General features: G+C 42.8%; 1 protein-coding gene across 2 annotated transcripts in view; it reads right to left on the reverse strand.

Moving 5' to 3' along the window:
- Positions 1 to 5,434: 5,434 nt before the first annotated feature.
- Positions 5,435 to 18,915, reverse strand: part of LOC146060048 (complement decay-accelerating factor-like) — a 113,845-nt gene continuing 100,364 nt past the window's right edge. For both annotated transcript variants that reach the window (XM_083172847.1, XM_083172846.1), the window contains one exon: positions 5,435 to 7,477. In XM_083172847.1, the coding sequence (XP_083028973.1) occupies positions 7,459 to 7,477 (19 nt within the window). In that variant the 3' untranslated portion in view covers positions 5,435 to 7,458. The remainder of the gene's footprint in view (positions 7,478 to 18,915) is intronic.

Below are 18,915 nucleotides of genomic sequence, written 5' to 3' on the forward strand. Positions count from 1 at the left end.
GCTTGTTTGTTTGGTTATACACTGTGCAGCTGGCCTGGGAGCCAGAAAAGTGGTTTGCTCAAGGAATTGGTTAGCCTCAAAACTCTGCAATATGTGCTTATAGCAGAAAAATAGGACATCTTGGAGATGACAGGGGGTTGTGTGAAAGGTAGCCAGTCTTAAAGGCCACCATATCATTAAAAAAATGGTTTGCAGGTTGTTATGTGGCCAGTAAAGCAAGCAGGTGTCAGCTAAAGTCTGCACATTATATTAATACTCCAAAGTTTGTCCTTAAAGGGAAAGCACAAAACTGACAGTTGGGCAGCAAGCTCAAGTCCAGATGACACATGTAGTGCAACAGGATCTGGCTGCTAAACAGCAAATTCAGATTGAGGGTCAACAAGCTCAGATTCAGCTGGTGCATGTAGAGCTAAAGGCGAAGAGGAAAGGGAGAGGAAGAGGCTTCCGAAGCTCTCCCCAGCTGACGACATAGAGGCCTTCCTTTCCAGTGTACGTGCACGGCCACCTGTTTGCGATGGCCTGCACAGAAATGGTCTGACATTCTGGCTCCCTGAATAATAGGGGAGGCACAGAGGGACTATCTCGATATGTCTGTGGCTGAATCACGCTTCTACCCTGGCTTTATGGGTCGGCTGCTCGGTGCAGCAGGCTGACCCAAAGACTTCAGGCTGACGCAAAGACATTTGAGGAGCTAGTAGTAGTGATTGAGTGGCACCTGACCCTGGAAAATTTGAATAAAGCCAGGTCAGAAATTTGAATAAAGCCATGCCCGTACCAAAGCCCAGAACACAGGTCCCAGTGGTTAATCCACAGGCTCCACCTGTGGATGGCATGCTTTTAATGCAGTGAGCCTGGTCATGTAATGCAGGACTGCCCAAAACAGGGAGAGACGACAGATTGCAGTGCGGGAAAAGCGGTCTTGCCATTGGTCTGCATTGTGGGTGTATCCTAAGCAGAGCCCACAGAAAATAAGGAAAGGAAGTGCACTGCGCTCACTAAAATATACTGTAGTCCTAATAGTAAATATTGGTGCCAAAATATTAAGCTTAAAAACACAATTTACTGTATCAACCATGACATAAAATAATGTTTTAGAAAAATAATAGTTAAAAGAGTAAAAATATAAAAAAATATATATAAATGGGGACCAAAAAATAAAAGTGAATAAGAGGTTAATGTATAACCTGCTCTGGACTGTCCGTTTCTCCAAATGATGTCCAATGGAGTTCCAATTTTAAACCCTTAAGTCCAACATGGGCCACACAGATGCTGTAGGTGATTATCAATCCGGTAGAAAAGAAAACAGTACTCTGGGGATCCTCTCTAGGATGCGATGTTCTTTGAAAAGCCACCAAGGGCCCGCTGGAGGTATCCTGGTCCGGGTAGGATGTGTAGCTGTGAACGATGGTTTGTAAAGTGCACTTATACTTGTGGGTATTGGATGCTTCAATTGCAGAAGGTGGTAATAAAGTCCAGAACAATAAGCAGGTAGCAAGTGTCAAAAAATCAGGTCCCCACAGCTTCACCCGCTGAAGCTGTGGGGACCTGCTTTTTAGACACTTGCTACCTGCTTATTGTTCTGGACATTATTACCACCTTCTAAAAAATTTTGGTTCCCTTTTACATATATTTTTTAAAATTTTTACTCTTTAACTATTAATTTTTTAAAACATTATTTTATGTCATTGTTGATACATTAAATTGTGCTTTTAAGCTTAATATTTTGGCACCAATATTTACTATTAGGATTATCTTTTAGTGACCGCAGTGCACTTCCTTTCCTTCTTTTCTGTTGGTACATCACGGGGGTGACAACCCCGTTTTTTAAACACTGCAGCTTGGCAGAACCACTCATCTCACTGTGCCAATTCCTTGATACCTTAGGTATCATTCACTCTTAAGCAGAGCCCACCCTGTTCTGGATGCTGGTACAGTTGAAAGGCTGGGAGATCTGGGTACTAGTGGATACTGGCAGTGAGCTCACTATTGTCACTGTCACCATGGTTTCTCTAGGAGCTGACAAAGTCCTACCTCGTGTAAGGGTGTTGTGTATCCATGGCGATGTTGAGGAGTGCCCACTGGAGGATTATGTCCTCCCCTGATCATCCAAGGCCTCCAGACCACCGTATCCATTAATCCTGGGCCTTGACTTTCCATTGCTGTAGGAGCTGGCTACATGGCATGACACTTACAGACAGTCAGCCGATCAATAAAAACAGGGATGAATGATTGTACCATGCAACTGACAGGATAGTAGCCTTTTTTATCTGTTGGAGGGTCCATTTATCAGAGAATGCTAAGCCATGAACAGGGGAATAATAGGTGTAATCTCTACTGTTAGGGTTTTTGGCCCTCCAAATATAGTTCATGTTCCTGTATTGTGCAACGAAATGCAGCAGGGTGGTCGCCTTTAATTAATGTTTTCAGGGAGGGCAGTGTTTGGATGTGTTATCTATACTCAGTGCCATTACCATATTGAATTCCCATAAAAGGAGCAAGGAACCCATTAAACAGGACTGGTTTACATTACCAAACTTCCTAAAGATGTTCTGTAATGACCTACTAGACCACACAGTAGGCAGAAGGGGTAAGGCCTGCAATCGTGTTCCGCCGATCCACGGTCCCTCGCTCCATAGAGTTCCAAACCCGGGCAAGATGAGCAATCAAGGCCCCAGATTTTGTTCCCGTAGGGACAGAGAGAACGGAACCCCGGCACCTTGCTCGAGGAGACCCCAGTGAGGCAGAGGGGTCCAGAGAGAGGACACCAAGTAGTAGGCAGCTGCTTAAAAGGGGTCACAAAGTGAAACGGGAGCCAGAGCCCAGCGTATGTACTTCCCCTCTCCACTTCAGATAGGCCACGCCCCTTACTTCATGAATTTTTGATGTCATTGTTAAGAAATTCTCTGATTTAACATTACATTTTTATTACTCCTCAACATTTTATATTTGAATTCCATTGATTTTGTATTAATGATTGTCACGACTTATCGACTTATAATAATGAAACTGTACAAAATACACATTTTTATAATCTGTTTTATTGTATAAAACATACAGTGCCTTAATAAAAAATTTTGAAAAATAAAAAATGATACTCTAAAACAGTACAAATAAAATAAAGTACTAAACTTGCTTATAATGAGTTTCTATTTAACTTAGGTTTATTAGAGAAGTTCAATTCTCCATTTGTGTTTGATTGCAACCAGTGGCACAACTAGAAAGTACAGTATCAACTTTATTCCAAAATTGACAATGAAAACATGAATGTTGTATGAACCAATTATTCCAATTTTAACTGGCAAGCCGAGTCACACCCAGGACTTTGGACTTGGCTCCAAGCCGGGTGCGACCTGGCTTGTGACCCCTTTTAGACCGGCATCCCGAACCGCCATAATGCCAGGTGGGTTACGTCACTGGAGGCAGGGCCTGAGCCGCTGCTGGGAGAGGAGAGCATCTCCCAGCTTTGGCTTTTCCATTGCAGTGAACAGTTCCTGGGTCCCATTGCCCTTGCTTACCTGTATATACTGCACAGCGATCTGGGCTGAACTCATGTTCAACCCTGAGCACTTGCCAGGTTCAAATTATCAGACCAATTACACCACCTGCAAACCTAGGAATTTGCATGCTCCTGTGCAAAAACCTGGGTTTGCATGGCTGGTGTAAAAATAGTATTAGACACTACGTTAAGTTGAAAATAATGCTACGAGTAGTCAAACACACACAGATGAGGTGTTTAACAAAATAAGAGCTCACCACTAAAAAGCACAGTGTACCATCCCCTTAAAATCCATGGTAAACATGAGGTGAAAAAATAGAACACTTCCTAATTGAATCTATTTTGTCTGTAGTCATACTGTAAGTGCAGTCCTTTTTTCGACCAATTCGATTCTCTGAATGAGTAAATTAATAATTTTCCTTCTTAATAAATGATCTATCTATCAAACATATAAGAAACAAAAATGGGAAAGGCAATGGGGCCACAACACATTTAAGCAAGGTGCCAAAAGATCTCTGACACACTACAGTGGTATTGTATTAATATTCCATGTTTATTGGACTGGTGGTTGCCGGGGCCAGGTATGACTTAGTTGTTAGCCAGGAGATAGAAGTGAGCGACTAACCACTGAAGCACGTATAACCACCTGTTGTGGGCTTACATGCTGGCATTACCAACTCAGGGATGGATTTATTAAGCTCGGTGAAGTGATAAAGTGTCTGTTTTTTATCACCGGCCAATCAGCTCCTATCATGTGAAGTTACAGGCTTGGTTTGAAAAATGACAGGTAGGAGCTGATTGGCCAGTGATAAAAACCAGACCCTTTTTACTTCACCGAGTTTAATAAATCGACCCCTTTGTGTCATAATTAGATTGCTTGAGAAAAAAAAGAACTGAAAAGATCAATACGGACAAAATTAAATTAATTGTCCTCCAGTTTACTATGGTCTATATGGGGATGTTACACTGTGGGGTTTTTTCTTTGCGAGTGATTTAATTACATTAAAACACCTCACCTGCATGTTTTTAATTGTTCTTTATAAATAAGCAGTAAGAAGACTCAGACAGAGCCGGCCTTAGGCATATGCAAACTAGGCAATTGCCTAGGTCATTTGGAATGCCTATGGGCACCAGCAGCTTCTGCTGATTAAAATGATATGCAGCATGGCTATATTCTGTGTACGAGTGAGACTGTATCTGCATATGAATTAGTGTATTCATGGAAATCACTGTAACATAGCATTCTGTATGCAGGACACATTCGCACACAGAATATAGGAATGTCGCATATCATTTTAATCATCGGAAGCTCCTTGTGTGTCCTGGTCACATAACAATGCATATAAGACGAAATTTCAGCAAAAAAGGCACCCAACGTTAGCAGAACTGGCCAGGAGCTGTATAGCCTATTGAGTCAAGATGTATGAGGAAACATCTGTATCCAAGCAGAGGCAGAGGTCACAGTGTTAGCGGCTGTGCGAGTGCTGTCTGCAGGTGGGTTGGTTGTGCAATAGTTTTCGGCATATGTGTAAGGGGCATTATGTGTGTCATGTATAAATGCATTAATAATGTGCGACATATGTGTATCATGCATTATGTGTGTCATGGGTATAAGGGCATTAATAATGTGCAACATATGTGTAATGGGCATTATGTGTGTCATGTGTATAAGAGAATGACGGTACTTGTGTAATATCTGGGCACCCGATTTTTTCATTGCATCGCATCGCATGCAATATAGTGGCATACAATTCATGTGATGCGATTTTTCATTGTAAAGACCCGATTTTAAATTGTATTGATACCCATGGGTGTTTTCATACCCCCACTATCCAACTACGCATGGAGAATACATGTAAAGTAATCTGTGTCCGCTCGCCACGCTTCGGGCTCGGTGGCTCGCCACACTATATAAAGTGTACTCCATGCGTAGTTGGATAGTGGGGGTATGAAATCACCCATGGGTGACTATACAATTAAAAATCAGGTCTTTACAATGAAAAATTGCATCACATCGCATGCCTTAAGTAGTGACATGCAATGAAAAAATCGGGCGCCCAGATAATAGACATTACTAATGTGCAACTTATGTGTAAGTGTCATTATGTGTATGAAGGGCATTAATAAAGGTTGGCATAATGTGTAAGGGGCATTATGGTTATAAGGACATTAATAATGTGTGCCATGTGTAAGGGGCATTACTGTGTGGTATTATCAGGGGTGCCGAGAGAAAGGGGTAGGGGGTACAAATTACCCAGGCCAAAGTCTGATGGAAGGGCCCAGTGGGGGCCCCAGGCCATGTCCCCTTAAGTGACAGCAGCAGCTGCAGCTCTTCTCCTCTGCCCAATACACACTGCTTTGTGCTGGGTTGCAGTGTGGCCATGGAAGTGCTTAAAATACAATATTTTCGCAGGATTTTTTTCTAAGGGTATAATGTGAATAATGTGAATAATGTGAGGAGTAATGTACATAAGGTAAAGTGGTACTACTGTGTGAGGTAACGTGAATAAGGGACACCATTGCATGATATAATGTGAATAAAGTTGCACTACTGTGTGGCATAATTTGAATTGGGGGTACTATTGTGTGGCCATGACCCTTCCCAGCAAGAACACACCCCTGTTTGGGCTGCGCACTGAATGTGTGCGCTGTTTCTATTTAAAATATTGCAGGTAGGAGCACCAAAATGATGACTGCTATGATGAGGGTTGATGGTGTTGGGAAAGGGGAGCAGGGTCAGAGGCGCAACTAGTGGCGGTGCTAGGGGGCACCAGCCAAAATCTTGCCTAGGGCGTCATTTAGGCTAGGGCCGGCTCTGGACTCAGACATGGAAAAGAATCTGTGTATGCCTGACACTGCTTAGCAACATGCATAAGGGTCAATCCAACTAGGTGTGGCAACAGCCGTGCTTTATGGCAGTCAGACTTACAAAAACTCAATATCAGGGCTTTGAGAACTTTTGTGCAAATTTGAGCAGAAATTACCCTTAAGGGGTAAGATATGTGATGCGGTCACCGGTAGGGGGGACATTTGCTAAAGGTGCCCATACACGCTGCGATGCGTTGCAATGCATTATGGGCTGGATCACAATGCATGCGATTTGCATGTGATGCGATCTGCTGGCAGTACAAAAAGTATGTGCAGCACATACTGTTTGTACTATGCGATGCCTGGGGGAGCCCGCATTGCATCGTATTGCACGCATGGGCCCCTTTAGCTCTGGATTTGCTACACTGCTGAAATGTTTATAGCTTCCCAGTGTTTTCAGTTTCTATCTTTCTATACAATGAAATAGTCAATACTTGCATCACAAAAAAACTTCTAACATCTATATATTTATAGTCTATAATTTATGGATGATAATACATCTGAAGTTTGGTATAACTATAGTTACATTCACTGTATTACTGCAGTTCATAATTATCTGAACTTCTATTTTCTCTATTGTGACCATTAAATAACATTATAAGCACATTCCCTTCATTGATTGATCTGGACTAAACACTGTGTAAGCTTCCCCCCATGAGTCATATCTGGAACACATCAAATATAACCCCCCCCCCACACACACACACACACACAAAAATGTAATATACATTTTATGCATTGTGCTGTATGCAAAGGATACTTTAGAGATGTCAAATTAATATTCACAAAACTGTTGAAAACTTTGTTTAGTAATTCCATTGGACAACTGAAAAACAAATACTGTATACAAAAATTGTTGTTCTATAAAGTGGAAGATGTATATTGGCACATGTTATGGACACTCATTCTTGTGTTACTGTTATCTTTAGAAACAGAGCTACAGTATAATTTAAACAATCCAGTTTGGAAAGATCCAAGTCAATGCTCAGTAGATGTTTTTGGGTGTATTTCAGGCCCAGAGGTCAGAAAGATGTAGAGATCTTCACTTCTTCAGATGTAATGATACATTAGAATGAGTGTATTGCATATTTGGGCTATATAACTTGTGGTTTCCTAAAAATAAAATGAAGCAACAAAAAAATCAATAAGACATAGAAAATCTAATAGTGCCAAGACAAAAGTACAATTCATAAAATCTAGAAAAGGGGATCAAAACAAAAGATTGGAATCCAGACAAGGCAATGACATAGACAGGTAGCCGGTAACTCAAGTCCTCAAGAAATAATTAAAAAGCTACAAATGTAGCTGCAGATACATCCTGGCTAAAGTCAAGCCCAACAGCCCGTCTTAGCACGAAAGGTTGCGTGGGAATCTTCTAGAATTTGGGATTTTTTTGCTCAAGGTATGTCCTGTTTTCACAATCCAATGTGACCAGCATGCACCAGGAGACAGTGCTGATTAATTTTATATGACACTTGTAAATCTGTGTGAGACTGAGTCTCTGAATCTTTTTACGAAGTGCTACGATACAACATTTTCTCTGAAACAAGCTCTGTTCTGCTCCATATACAGATTCAGGGCAGTATTTATTGAACATAATCGCGGCGTGCAACGAATCCTGTTTAGGATTCGCTGCACAGTCGCCGTGTTCCGGAGCCTCGCTGTCCCCCTGCTGTACCCGTAATCAACGTCGCAGGGGCTCGCTGCCCCTGACAATGAATCTTAACCCCTGCGGCGTCCCGCAGGGAGCCGGTGGCAGGAAGGGAGATGGAAGTTTCCCTGCCTGCCCCAGAATGTATGTGGGGGCTCCCCGGGACTCAGGCAGCACAAGCTGCCCCCCCGGGAAAGCCAGCAGGGGACCGGGTATTCATTGCTGCTGATCGTGCATATGTAATGATCGGGAGCAGTGAATATATGAATATCTAATGAGCGACTCCCGGCCCCCTGCTGGCTGTTATGTGTAAAGTAAATTAAATATATATTCACTAGATGATTCATCGTGCCCTATGGGCACTCTTCACATCGTCGTAAGGGGCTGCGCCCCCTTAACCTGTGAACGCATGTATTGCGTGGGTGAGGGTTGGTGCAAGGGTGCTATGAGTGGGGGTATGTGGTTTGGGGCTCTTGTAAAAGCACAAATGTAATAATTTGTTATGTTGTGTATTTTAGTTGGTAACCTGGTAAATGACAGTGTCTGGGACGGGGATGGTACCGGGGGATGGAGGAGGTGGCGGGGACACTGGCTGGGGATCTTGAGGGGTGAGGTGTTGATGCTGCCGGGGGATTCAGGGCTGTGGACAGTGGCGGGAGGGGTGCAGGTTGTGATGCTGTAGGGCAGGCATGTCCAAACTATGGCCCTCCAGCTGTTGTGAAACTACACATCCCAGCATGCCTTGGCATAGTTTTAGCATTGCCTAATATAAAAACTGTGGCAAGGCATGATGGGACTTGTAGTTTCACAACAGCTGGAGGGCTATAGTTGGACATGCCTGCTGTAGGGGGACTGAGGGCGGGTGGTGATGCTGTAGGGGACTGTCTGCAGATTGCTCAGGATGGAGGAGAGGTTTTTTTTGTGCAGCCGGTGGGGGACTGAGGGCTGGGGACTGTGGTGGGGGATCTTGTCCTGGGGGTTTTGAGGGTGATGGGGGGGGGGGGCTGGTGATGCTGCCAGGGTGTTGAGGGCTGGGGACAGCGGCGGGAGATTGGTGTTAGGGGGTTCGGGTGGTGATGCCGCCGGGGGACTGAGGACTGGGGACAGTGGTGGGAGATGTGTGTGTGTGTGTGTGTGGGGGGGGGGGGGTGTGTGGTGCTGATGTTGATGGTGGTGGGTGATTGGTGAAGTGCTGGATAAACTTTTTAAAGCTGGGGGTGATGTACTAAGGCAAATAAAATGGGGAGACTGTGGTGTGAGATTGTGGAGGTGGGGTGTGGCCGGTGAAGATATGGAGGGAGTGATGGGCAGGGACACTGTCGATAGGGGGGGGGGGTTCCGGCTGGTGAAGATGGCGGGGAGGGGGGATTTGAGGAGTGTGGACAGCGTCTGGAAATTGTGGGGGTGGGGTGGCTGGTCATCCAGCTGTGGGACTGAGGGACGGCAGCAGGGATGGAAGTTTGAATGTGGCTGGCAGTGAGAGCCGGGGAGCAGGCGAGGTGTGCAGGGGGGGGCGGCAGGTGGCCGGCCAGGATGGTGGCTGAATGGAAAATGTTGGGTGTTGTGTTCACACTGCAGGGTGAAGGTGGCTGACCCAGGACACTGCTTGTCGGGAGGTGCTGGTGGTGGATGGTGATGCGGGGTTGCTCCGGTTACGGCGTGGAAGGTCCTCCGGGCAGCGAGTCTCCAGACATCGGTTCCCTCCCGACGCTTACGCCTGCGGCCACAGTTAGCACGGCGCACAGGCAATAATAGTGCAGCAGTGTGACGAGGGCAAGGTGGGCGGCTCAGTGCGAAGACGTGACGGGCGGTTGGGGGCGTTTGGTGGACACGGGTATGTGTAGGACACGTTCTACACATACTCTTTTTCTTATATATTTAGCTACATGTGGATAACGCTGGGCGGGGTGTAACTCCGCCCAGCGTTATATACACACACACAATGATTGACACATGTAGCTAAATATATAAGAGATGTGCTATAAGCACATGAATAAAAATAGCATGCCCCTTCACATAATAAAATTCCTGATTTTTTTTACACCAAATGTAGAAAAAAAACAACTTTATTTTAAAAGTTCACATTCCACTTCACCATGAAAAGATGGCAATTTGCTACACGGTGACACACGGCGAAAATCACTTAGAAAGACGGCGAAAAGTACACGCTGAATAGGGTGATTCGCTTTCTGACACAAAAAAAAACACCTTCCAACGCGAAAATAGCACAAATTCGCCGTGAAACATGGCGAATTGGCCTCATTGAATACTGCCCTCAGTCACAGACAATGTACAAGTCTCATATATCAAATTAATCAGCAGTCTCCTGATGTGTCCTAGTCACATTGCATTTTGACCAAGACATGCATTTTGTGTAGAACTGAATACATGTCATATTGCTGAATTATACTATTGTATGATTTTGTAACTTGTATTTAGTTAAATGTAAGCCTAAGAAAATGTATTAATCCGCTCAATTCCATTGTTAATATTAAATACATGAAGAACTTAAAAAAATAGAAAAATACATTTCAAAATAACATTACTAATTATTAATGACATGTAGCCCATACAGTACTTTTGCAGAGATGGGCCACAAATGTTCATTTTGCTAAAGTATCACACAATATTAACCTTGAGGGCATGAGTTATCTAATCTTGCATTTAACAAAATATATATTGTGCTTAAACACATACAGTAGATCATCATGCAAGACAGCTTTTAATGTAAGAAGCTTTAGAGACAAACTTAAGGCCAAGCAGTCACAAACAATACAATTCTTAGTACATACAAAACATATTGTGAAATATGGTTAATATGCAAGAGCTCAAAACTTTGGAGATAGGCACAAATGACACTCTTACCTATCTATCTATCTATCTATCTATCTATCTATCTATCTATCTATCTATCTATCTATCTATAATAAAAGCAAGGTGCTAAAACAAAGATTTTATTATTAAAAAATGTATGTTTACTTAAATAGCTTTTTTATACAGTTGCCATGAAATAACATTAAATAAAGTAAAATTGACTTTGAAAAATCCAGTAACTTTTTATTCAAGATATTTAAAACTGATATTTTTAATTAATTCTCATTATTCAGAAAAAAAGGCTTTTTAGCAGATTGCTATTTTACAATTAGTGGATTTTTATCATAGCAAGCCAATCTATGTGAGGTTTTTTTTTTGAGGGGGGGGGGGGGGTGGTTGTCAAAGAATGAAAAAGAAAAAAAAAACCTATGTCAACCATATGCTGTATCGACTATTGTCACATTATCCCAATGCATGATGACCTATAGTGATCAATCTATTGACTCGTATATTAATAAATCATCGTAGATACAGTTTCTGTAGAGCTCTGGAAATGTTGGGTATGAGTCTTTCAAGAAAAACCATTGCAGAAATTTATTAGAGCAGGTTTTTGAGTGAGCCATAAGGTAGATAATACTTTTTGGTATCCTGATGTTTCAAATTGACACCAGCCAGCATCTTCCGCCAAGCCATGAAAATTCACAGTTGTTACTTACAGAAAAAAAAAAAAAAAAATTACGCAGCAAAATATTTTAAAATTATATTTGCATTACACTTTAAGATTCTAACATCTAGGGTAGAATACAGTTAGCCATGGGAGAAAAAAGCCTTTTTTTCCTATTTTTTTATTTGGGGGGGGGGGGGGGGGGGAGGGAAAGAAAAGATCCCATTTTCGAAAGAAAACACAAAGGATTCAGTGACTCCCGAAAAATAAAAATCCCAAACAAGTGCTGGCTAATTGGGTAGTCACAGAGGATCAATTAGCTAAACTGTTCAACCTAAGTTTCTAAGAAACTTATTCTAAAAGAACAATAACTTTAGCTGCTTTATCTACTTTAAGTAGTTTGACATCCTTAAAGTAACCACAACTACAAAAAACATCCAAATATTAACCCTCTAAATAGTAATGCAGAATTAGCCAAGCATGTACTTTAAGTAGTTTGACATCCTTAAAGTAACCACAACTACAAAAAACATCCAAATATTAACCCTCTAAATAGTAATGCAGAATTAGCCAAGTTCATAACCAACGCCCTGTTGCTGTTTCTTAGCCGTGGCTCACTCTGGAGAAAAGCAAACCTCCGGCGGAAGACTATCAGCACCTCCCGCTGTCAATCACCAGACACTGGGAAAGGTAGCCGTGCCACAAGGTATCTCAGCTGCAGAGCTCACGATAGTAGGGACAGACAGGTTGGCATAGGGAACTCCACTATCTCTAAAAAGAGTTGTAAACATTATTTTTAATTAACCCCATTTTTTCCTTACAGGTCACACTCAATTGATGTATTTCCACTCAAGCATTTTGTTATATTTTTTATTATTTTAGTGCTCCTCATATACAAAACTAAATACTACGAATTTTATTGGAGCAGCTTCTAAACAGAGCGCGGTGCATACTCTATGTTTATAAACAACACATTTTGTGGTAGAACAGTTTCTTAAGGTGCCCATACACATTGCGATAAACAGCATGCAATGCGACGCATTATCGGGCGGATTGCTTCGGCGTGCGTTTTGCATGCGATTCGCGTGTGATCTGTGGACAGTACAAATAGTATGTGCAGCACACTTTTTATACTGTGCGATGCTATGTACACGGGAGTGCGCATCATCACACGCTGCTTATTGCAACATGTATGGGCACCTTTAAACATATTTAGGACAGAACTAAATTTTCTTGTATGGAAGAATGACATAAAAGTTAAGCATTCACCTGTGCAAATGGACATATTGAATACTCCTCACTGTATACAGTTGATGTGATTTCCCTTAGGTGTCCTTAACTTACGATTATGTACATAATTACTTTATTTTCACTTATGATTTATTCACGATATATCTTAAGATACTGTATATCTTATGAGACAGATCGCATGAGATAGATCTACAGCACACACACATTATACTTTAAATAAAATAATGTGCATCGTTTCGATCGTGATTACTCAGTGGCGTAGCTAGCGTAAGGCAGCCCCCGCTGCCGCTTGGGGGAGCGTGCGGCAGCGGGGGCGCCGTCTGCAGGGAGCGCTCCGCCAGCCAAAAAAACTGCAGTGCAGGGACTCGGGAGGCGCTGTCCCAAGCTGTCACTCAGCGGTGCCAGCAGCAGAAACTCTACCTCCACTTCACCTCTCACATCCGCTGAGGCTGTGAGGTCTGTAGCCGTGGATCTGGTGGATATCTCCTCCCCCTCCTCTGCCCGGGACCTTCCTCCCCTTCCCTGCCGCTCGGATCCATAAGAGAGCTCTTCGCTCCCGGCTCCCTGCTGTGCTGAGTGACAGCTGAGCCTGTGCCGTGTAGCACTGCAGGGGGAGCCGAGCTGCATCTCAGCTAATCAATAGCATGTAGGCAGTACTAGCCACCAGCCTGCAGATCTGACTGATTACTGAGCATGCAGGATGTGCAGGCAAGCAAGCCGTTGCTCCTCCCCTCCCCCGGGATCTCACAGAGCTGTCTCCAGTCTCCACCATGACCCCAACCCGTGCAATATCCAGGAAATCTCGTCTCCCACATGAATGAAGAGAGGGGGACTTGAAGAGGAGCCATGCCACCCACGAAGATGGAGCAGCGAGCAGGGTGAGTGTAGGCTGGGGAGACATGGGTTTGAGAGGCTGAAGAACATCAATAAAGTTGTAGGGGCAGCAGGGTGCTGCACAGTGGCTGGGGGCAGGGTGCCATGTGCCCCGGCCAGTGCATTAATGTAGCACTGCTGCACTGTGTGCGTATACTTCACAGCCAGGAAGTATGCTCCGGCTGCCAGGGACCAGGTCAGGCTGTAGCACTGTGATTGGGCAGGGGCTGATTGCTGTGTGCTGCCGTGCACACCACCTGGAAAGGCTGGAGTAGGGACTCTGTGAGTGCTGGGATTAGCGGGCCACGAGGGGGCGTTGCTTATATGTGAGGGGAGGGTCGTTTGGGCTGCCCAGGGCCCACCATGTGAGGAGCACTGCCTGGCAGAACCTTACACTGTTTTCTCCCCCTCCTTCCTTTTTACTGTACACAAGTCACCATGCAAGTCACCAAAAACAACAGAGGAGCTGATGCTATTGTCGCTTATCAGTGCTGCTACTGCCAGGGCTGTATCTACCTGTGTGCCACTGTGGGCACACCATGAGGCAGCGCCACTCTCCTGCCACCCGCCGCTACCCTGTATGTGGTGTGCGGTGGCACCGTCTACACCAACCTGGCCGCTTTCGACTACGGGTGATACTGCCAGCCTTCTGAAAAGATTTCCTACCTGCCACCAGGCTACAGGGCTCCCCTCTTCAAGGAGGAGCCACAGATGCTGCTGGATGCCGGCAGCTGGTACAGCACCCTGTCCATGCTCTCCTCCATTACTATGGTATATGGCATTATGTGTAATGGGCATTATGGTGTGCGGAATAATGTGTAATGGGCATTATGGTGTGCGGAATAATGTGTAATGGGCATCACGGTGTGTGGCATATGTATATTGGGCATTGCGGTGTGTGGCATATGTATATTGGGCATTCCGGTGTGTGGCATATGTATATTGGGCATTGTGGTGTGTGGAATATGTATATTGGGCATTGCGGTGTGTGGAATATGTATTTTGGGCATCGCGGTGTGTGGCATATGTATATTGGGCATTGCGGTGTCTGGAATATGTATATTGGGCATTGCGGTGTGTGGCATATGTATATTGGGCATTGCGGTGTGTGGAATATGTATATTGGGCATTGTGGTGTGTGGCATATGTATATTGGGCATTGCGGTGTGTGGAATATGTATATTGGGCATCGCGGTGTGTGGCATATGTATATTGGGCATCACAGGGTGTGGAATATGTATATTGGGCATCACAGTGTGTGGCATATGTATAATGAGCATCACAGTGTGTGGCAAATGTATAATGGGCATCAGGGTTTGTGGCATATGTATAATGAGCATATTCCACACACCGTGATGCGCATTATACATATGAGATGTGTCTTTACATTGTGTCATATTGTGAAAGGGGTCCTACAGTGAGTGGCATATAGTGTAAGGTGCATTATGGGGGGGGAAGGGGGCGCCAGAAAGTTTTTTTGGCAGGGGGGAGCGAAATTTATAGTTACGCCACTGTGATTACTATAAATCCTGGTATATGTATAGTGTCTGTGGCGGCTGCTTAGAGGCACAGCTGTGCTCAGTAAATAATTATTGAATAGCAATATTTAACCATCTATATCAATTTATCAAAAGTAATTCATAAAAAATCATTTGAGGTGCACTTCACTATATTACATGTATAAATCAGACATAACAAGACAAACAACATATAACATATATGTATATCCGGCATAAATGGCTGCTGGTATGAGGCTAAATTCGCTCAAACTGCTAGACATAAACTTGCAATATATACAAGGCAGAAGTCCTTATATTTTCCAGTCCCGCACAATAGTATGTTTCCTCCAGTGGCTATAATTGTAATATCCTGGGTCTCTTTACACTAAGGCAATGTCCAGGAAAATAGCTCTACCTTGTTACCAGAGTTGCGCTCCAGACAGCTGGAAAGGGTAAATCTGTAGCCAAGTGGATTCTTATGCACTGCCAATAGCGCTGTATACTCGGCGGTAGTTAGTGGGCGGCGACCGGGATACAGCTCAAATCGCGTTTCCCCGCCTGTGTATACCACGTCAGCGGATTTTCTTAACTGACAGTTGTTCCACAGTTGCTGGGTAATTGATTTGAGCATATGTTTATGTCAGGGTGTGCAGCAGGGAAGCTGCCAAACATTAATTATCAGGGACTCACTTCAGGAAATTCTCTCCTTAAAAGTACTTTGTGAACACAGAACCTTGCTGGTGGTAATTCCTTCATGTCCAGAAGTTTTCCAGTCCTGTGTGCTCAATGCTTTTGTCATTTCTGAGACCAAGTCCTGCTGCTCATCTTCCTGCCAGCAATCTGGTGTACTCTTATCATTCTCATTTTCTTATTCTTCTCTAGCATTATTACTAGTGCCTTCTATATTTGTGCCGTACCTTGTTGTCTGAAATTGTCTTTGTTATTGCTATGTTCTGCAACTCTGCCTTCATTACACCGTGTTTTATTTACATACCTTGCCGTTTTGCAATCACTGCACATTCACATCTCCTGTCAATCTGTAATTAGTAGACCTTATTCAGTACCCTCAGTAATAGTTGCTTGCTATCTAGTATTCTTCTTCTTAATCTTTACTCATGCTCACTTACAGTATATCAACACCGACAGCGGTCCCGGTCATTTGGGGTAAGCTCACACTGGCACCCGTGGCATATGTCCTGGTGGCATCCAAGTACCGGTAGGCGCATATAGCCTTATGGAAGCTTGGCTATTGTAGGCATGAAGACATGCTGGTGTGCTCTGCGAGTCTTGCTTCTGGGTGTACCGGGGTGACTGTCCGGAAGACTGACATCAAGTACTGCCTCCCCAGGATATCCATCAATTCAAGCCTGCCTCGTCTGGTTTTCTAAGGTACTCCCTCTCTGGATCATAACACCTAGGCACACAGTTGACATGTTAAGGGTGGCCTCTGCATGATGCTGGGATATGTGTGAAACATTCTTATATTACAGTCTTGGTATATGCTTATACAGGTTGAGTATCCCGTATCCGAATATCCGTTATCCGAATTATTCCGAAAACCATACATTCCAGAAATGTGCTAAATTTGCTAAAAACTCACTGGGGACATTTGTAACCGCATTACTGAGGACATGATATGTAACTGACATTATATATGTGCAAAAAAATGATTGCTTGGCATTCAAATTCAATATCTGAGATAGTACACAAATTTTGTTTCATGTTTTGAAACCTTATTTTTTGAACAAATAAAATATATTTGTGTGCGTTACATGTGGTTGATGTGTAAAATGCAAGATACTTCAAAATACATAATTGAAATATTAAAATATTCCGAAATACGGAATAATCCGTTATCCAAAATTCTCCTGGTCCCGAGCATTTTGGATACGGTATACTCAACCTGTATTGTAAATTTATTGATTTCATATGAAGTGGATCTAAAAAATGTATTAATATACTCTACAGGTTCTCAAACTCGGTCCTCAGGACCCCACACCGTGCATGTTTTGCAGGTCTCCTCACAGAATCACAAGTGAAATAATTAGCTCCACCTGTGGATCTTTTAAAATGTGTCACTGAGTAATGAATGCACCTGTGGGCACATTTTTCTAAACTGAGCTGTGGGAGGGGGGTGGGGTGGGGGCATAGAGGGGAGGAGCCAGCACACCCTGTTTGAAGTTTTATGTGCACAGGCTCCTTTGGACCCCATCTATATCCTTCGTATTAAGTGAATTCCCAGTATCCTTTATGGATGAAAAAGAAATCCCTATCATATTGATCTAAAAGTATAGTAGGGCATTACATTTCTTGGTATTACTACTATTTTTTAAAATACTACGGGGAATATGTCTACAACACATTTTAAAAAAAAAGAGAAATATTCTGAAATTTGGGGAATTTTAAATATACTAAAACCACTAATTTTATTGGTCTGGGATCAATATGGACACGTCTACCATAATTCTTAGAAGAAACAAATATGTGATCCAATTGTTTTGTATTTTTTTTAAAGTGACTGAATACAATAAAAAAAAAATCGTAAAAAAGCAGATTGTTAATAACAACAGATACAGTTTCAGTTGCACAAGTGATTACATACTCCCTCTTTTGTCTTATCATTGAAGCATTTGGGCTTATAGACGAAATGACTATCAATCGATTTATCATCCCTTGTTATGAAAGTATTTGAAAGGTTGGTTTTAGTACACATTAAGAAATGCATCCCACCTGGTTTTGACCCTTTTCAGTTTGCCTACAAGGCAAATAGGTCTACAGATGACATAGCATTTATTTTACTACATCGAACTCTGGCTCACCTTAAATCAAAGGGTTCTTTTGCTTGAGTTTTATAGGTAGACTATAGTTTGGCCTTTAACATGGTAATTCCGTCATCGTTAGTGAGCAAACTTTCTAATATTGGGTTGAGCGGGTGCATGTGTAGATGGATTTTAGACTTTTTGTCAGACAGGCAACAGGTTGTCAGAATAAAAGACCAAGTATCTGGTGAACGGACATCTGGTGAACTGAAGGTCAGCACAGGGGTGCGTCTTGAGCCCTCTGTTGTACTCCTTTGTTTACTTATGATTACTTGAGCTCTGAATCTGTCCAAATTATTAAATTTGCAGATGACATTGCTATAGTGGGTCTTATTGTTAACAGTAACGAAACAGATTACAGGTTGGAAGTGTCTAGATTGGAGTCCTGGAGAAGGGACAACTGTCTGGTCCTAAATGTGGATAAGACTAAAGAAATGATTGTGAACTGTAGGAGGTGCCACCAAGATCTATATTGTCCACTAGTTTTGAATGGCCAAAAAGATGAGCAGTTGAGTCTTTTACATTTTTAGGCATAAACACGTCAAAAGATCTTTCATGGAGTATGCATATAAACATTGTCATAAAGAAATCGGCTTCTCTCAAAGGCAAAGAGTATTTTGAGGGATCCTTTGCATCCTAGTGGAGAGTTGTTCTCCTTATTACCATCAAATAGGACATATCGCTCGATTTTGTATAGAAACAGACAGTTTAGAGAGCGTTTCTTTCCAGAAACAATTCATACTATTAATAATTAGTGGGAGTATTGGTTGTAATGAAGCATGGTTCTCCATTCTGATGTTGCTCTCCTCCTGTTCTTGTCTATGATGTTCTGTTTCACATCTGAATGTCGTTAACAGATCATATTGTATGTGGGCATTTGATGACAATAAAGATATATTATTATTATTATTATTATTATTATTATTATTAATAATAATAAGCATCATTGTCAATTTTATATTGTCAATACATATTGTCTA

The sequence above is a fragment of the Crinia signifera genome, chromosome 2 (genome assembly GCF_055691185.1).
Source record: "Crinia signifera chromosome 2, ASM5569118v1, whole genome shotgun sequence".
NCBI classification, from domain to species: Eukaryota; Metazoa; Chordata; class Amphibia; order Anura; family Myobatrachidae; genus Crinia; species Crinia signifera.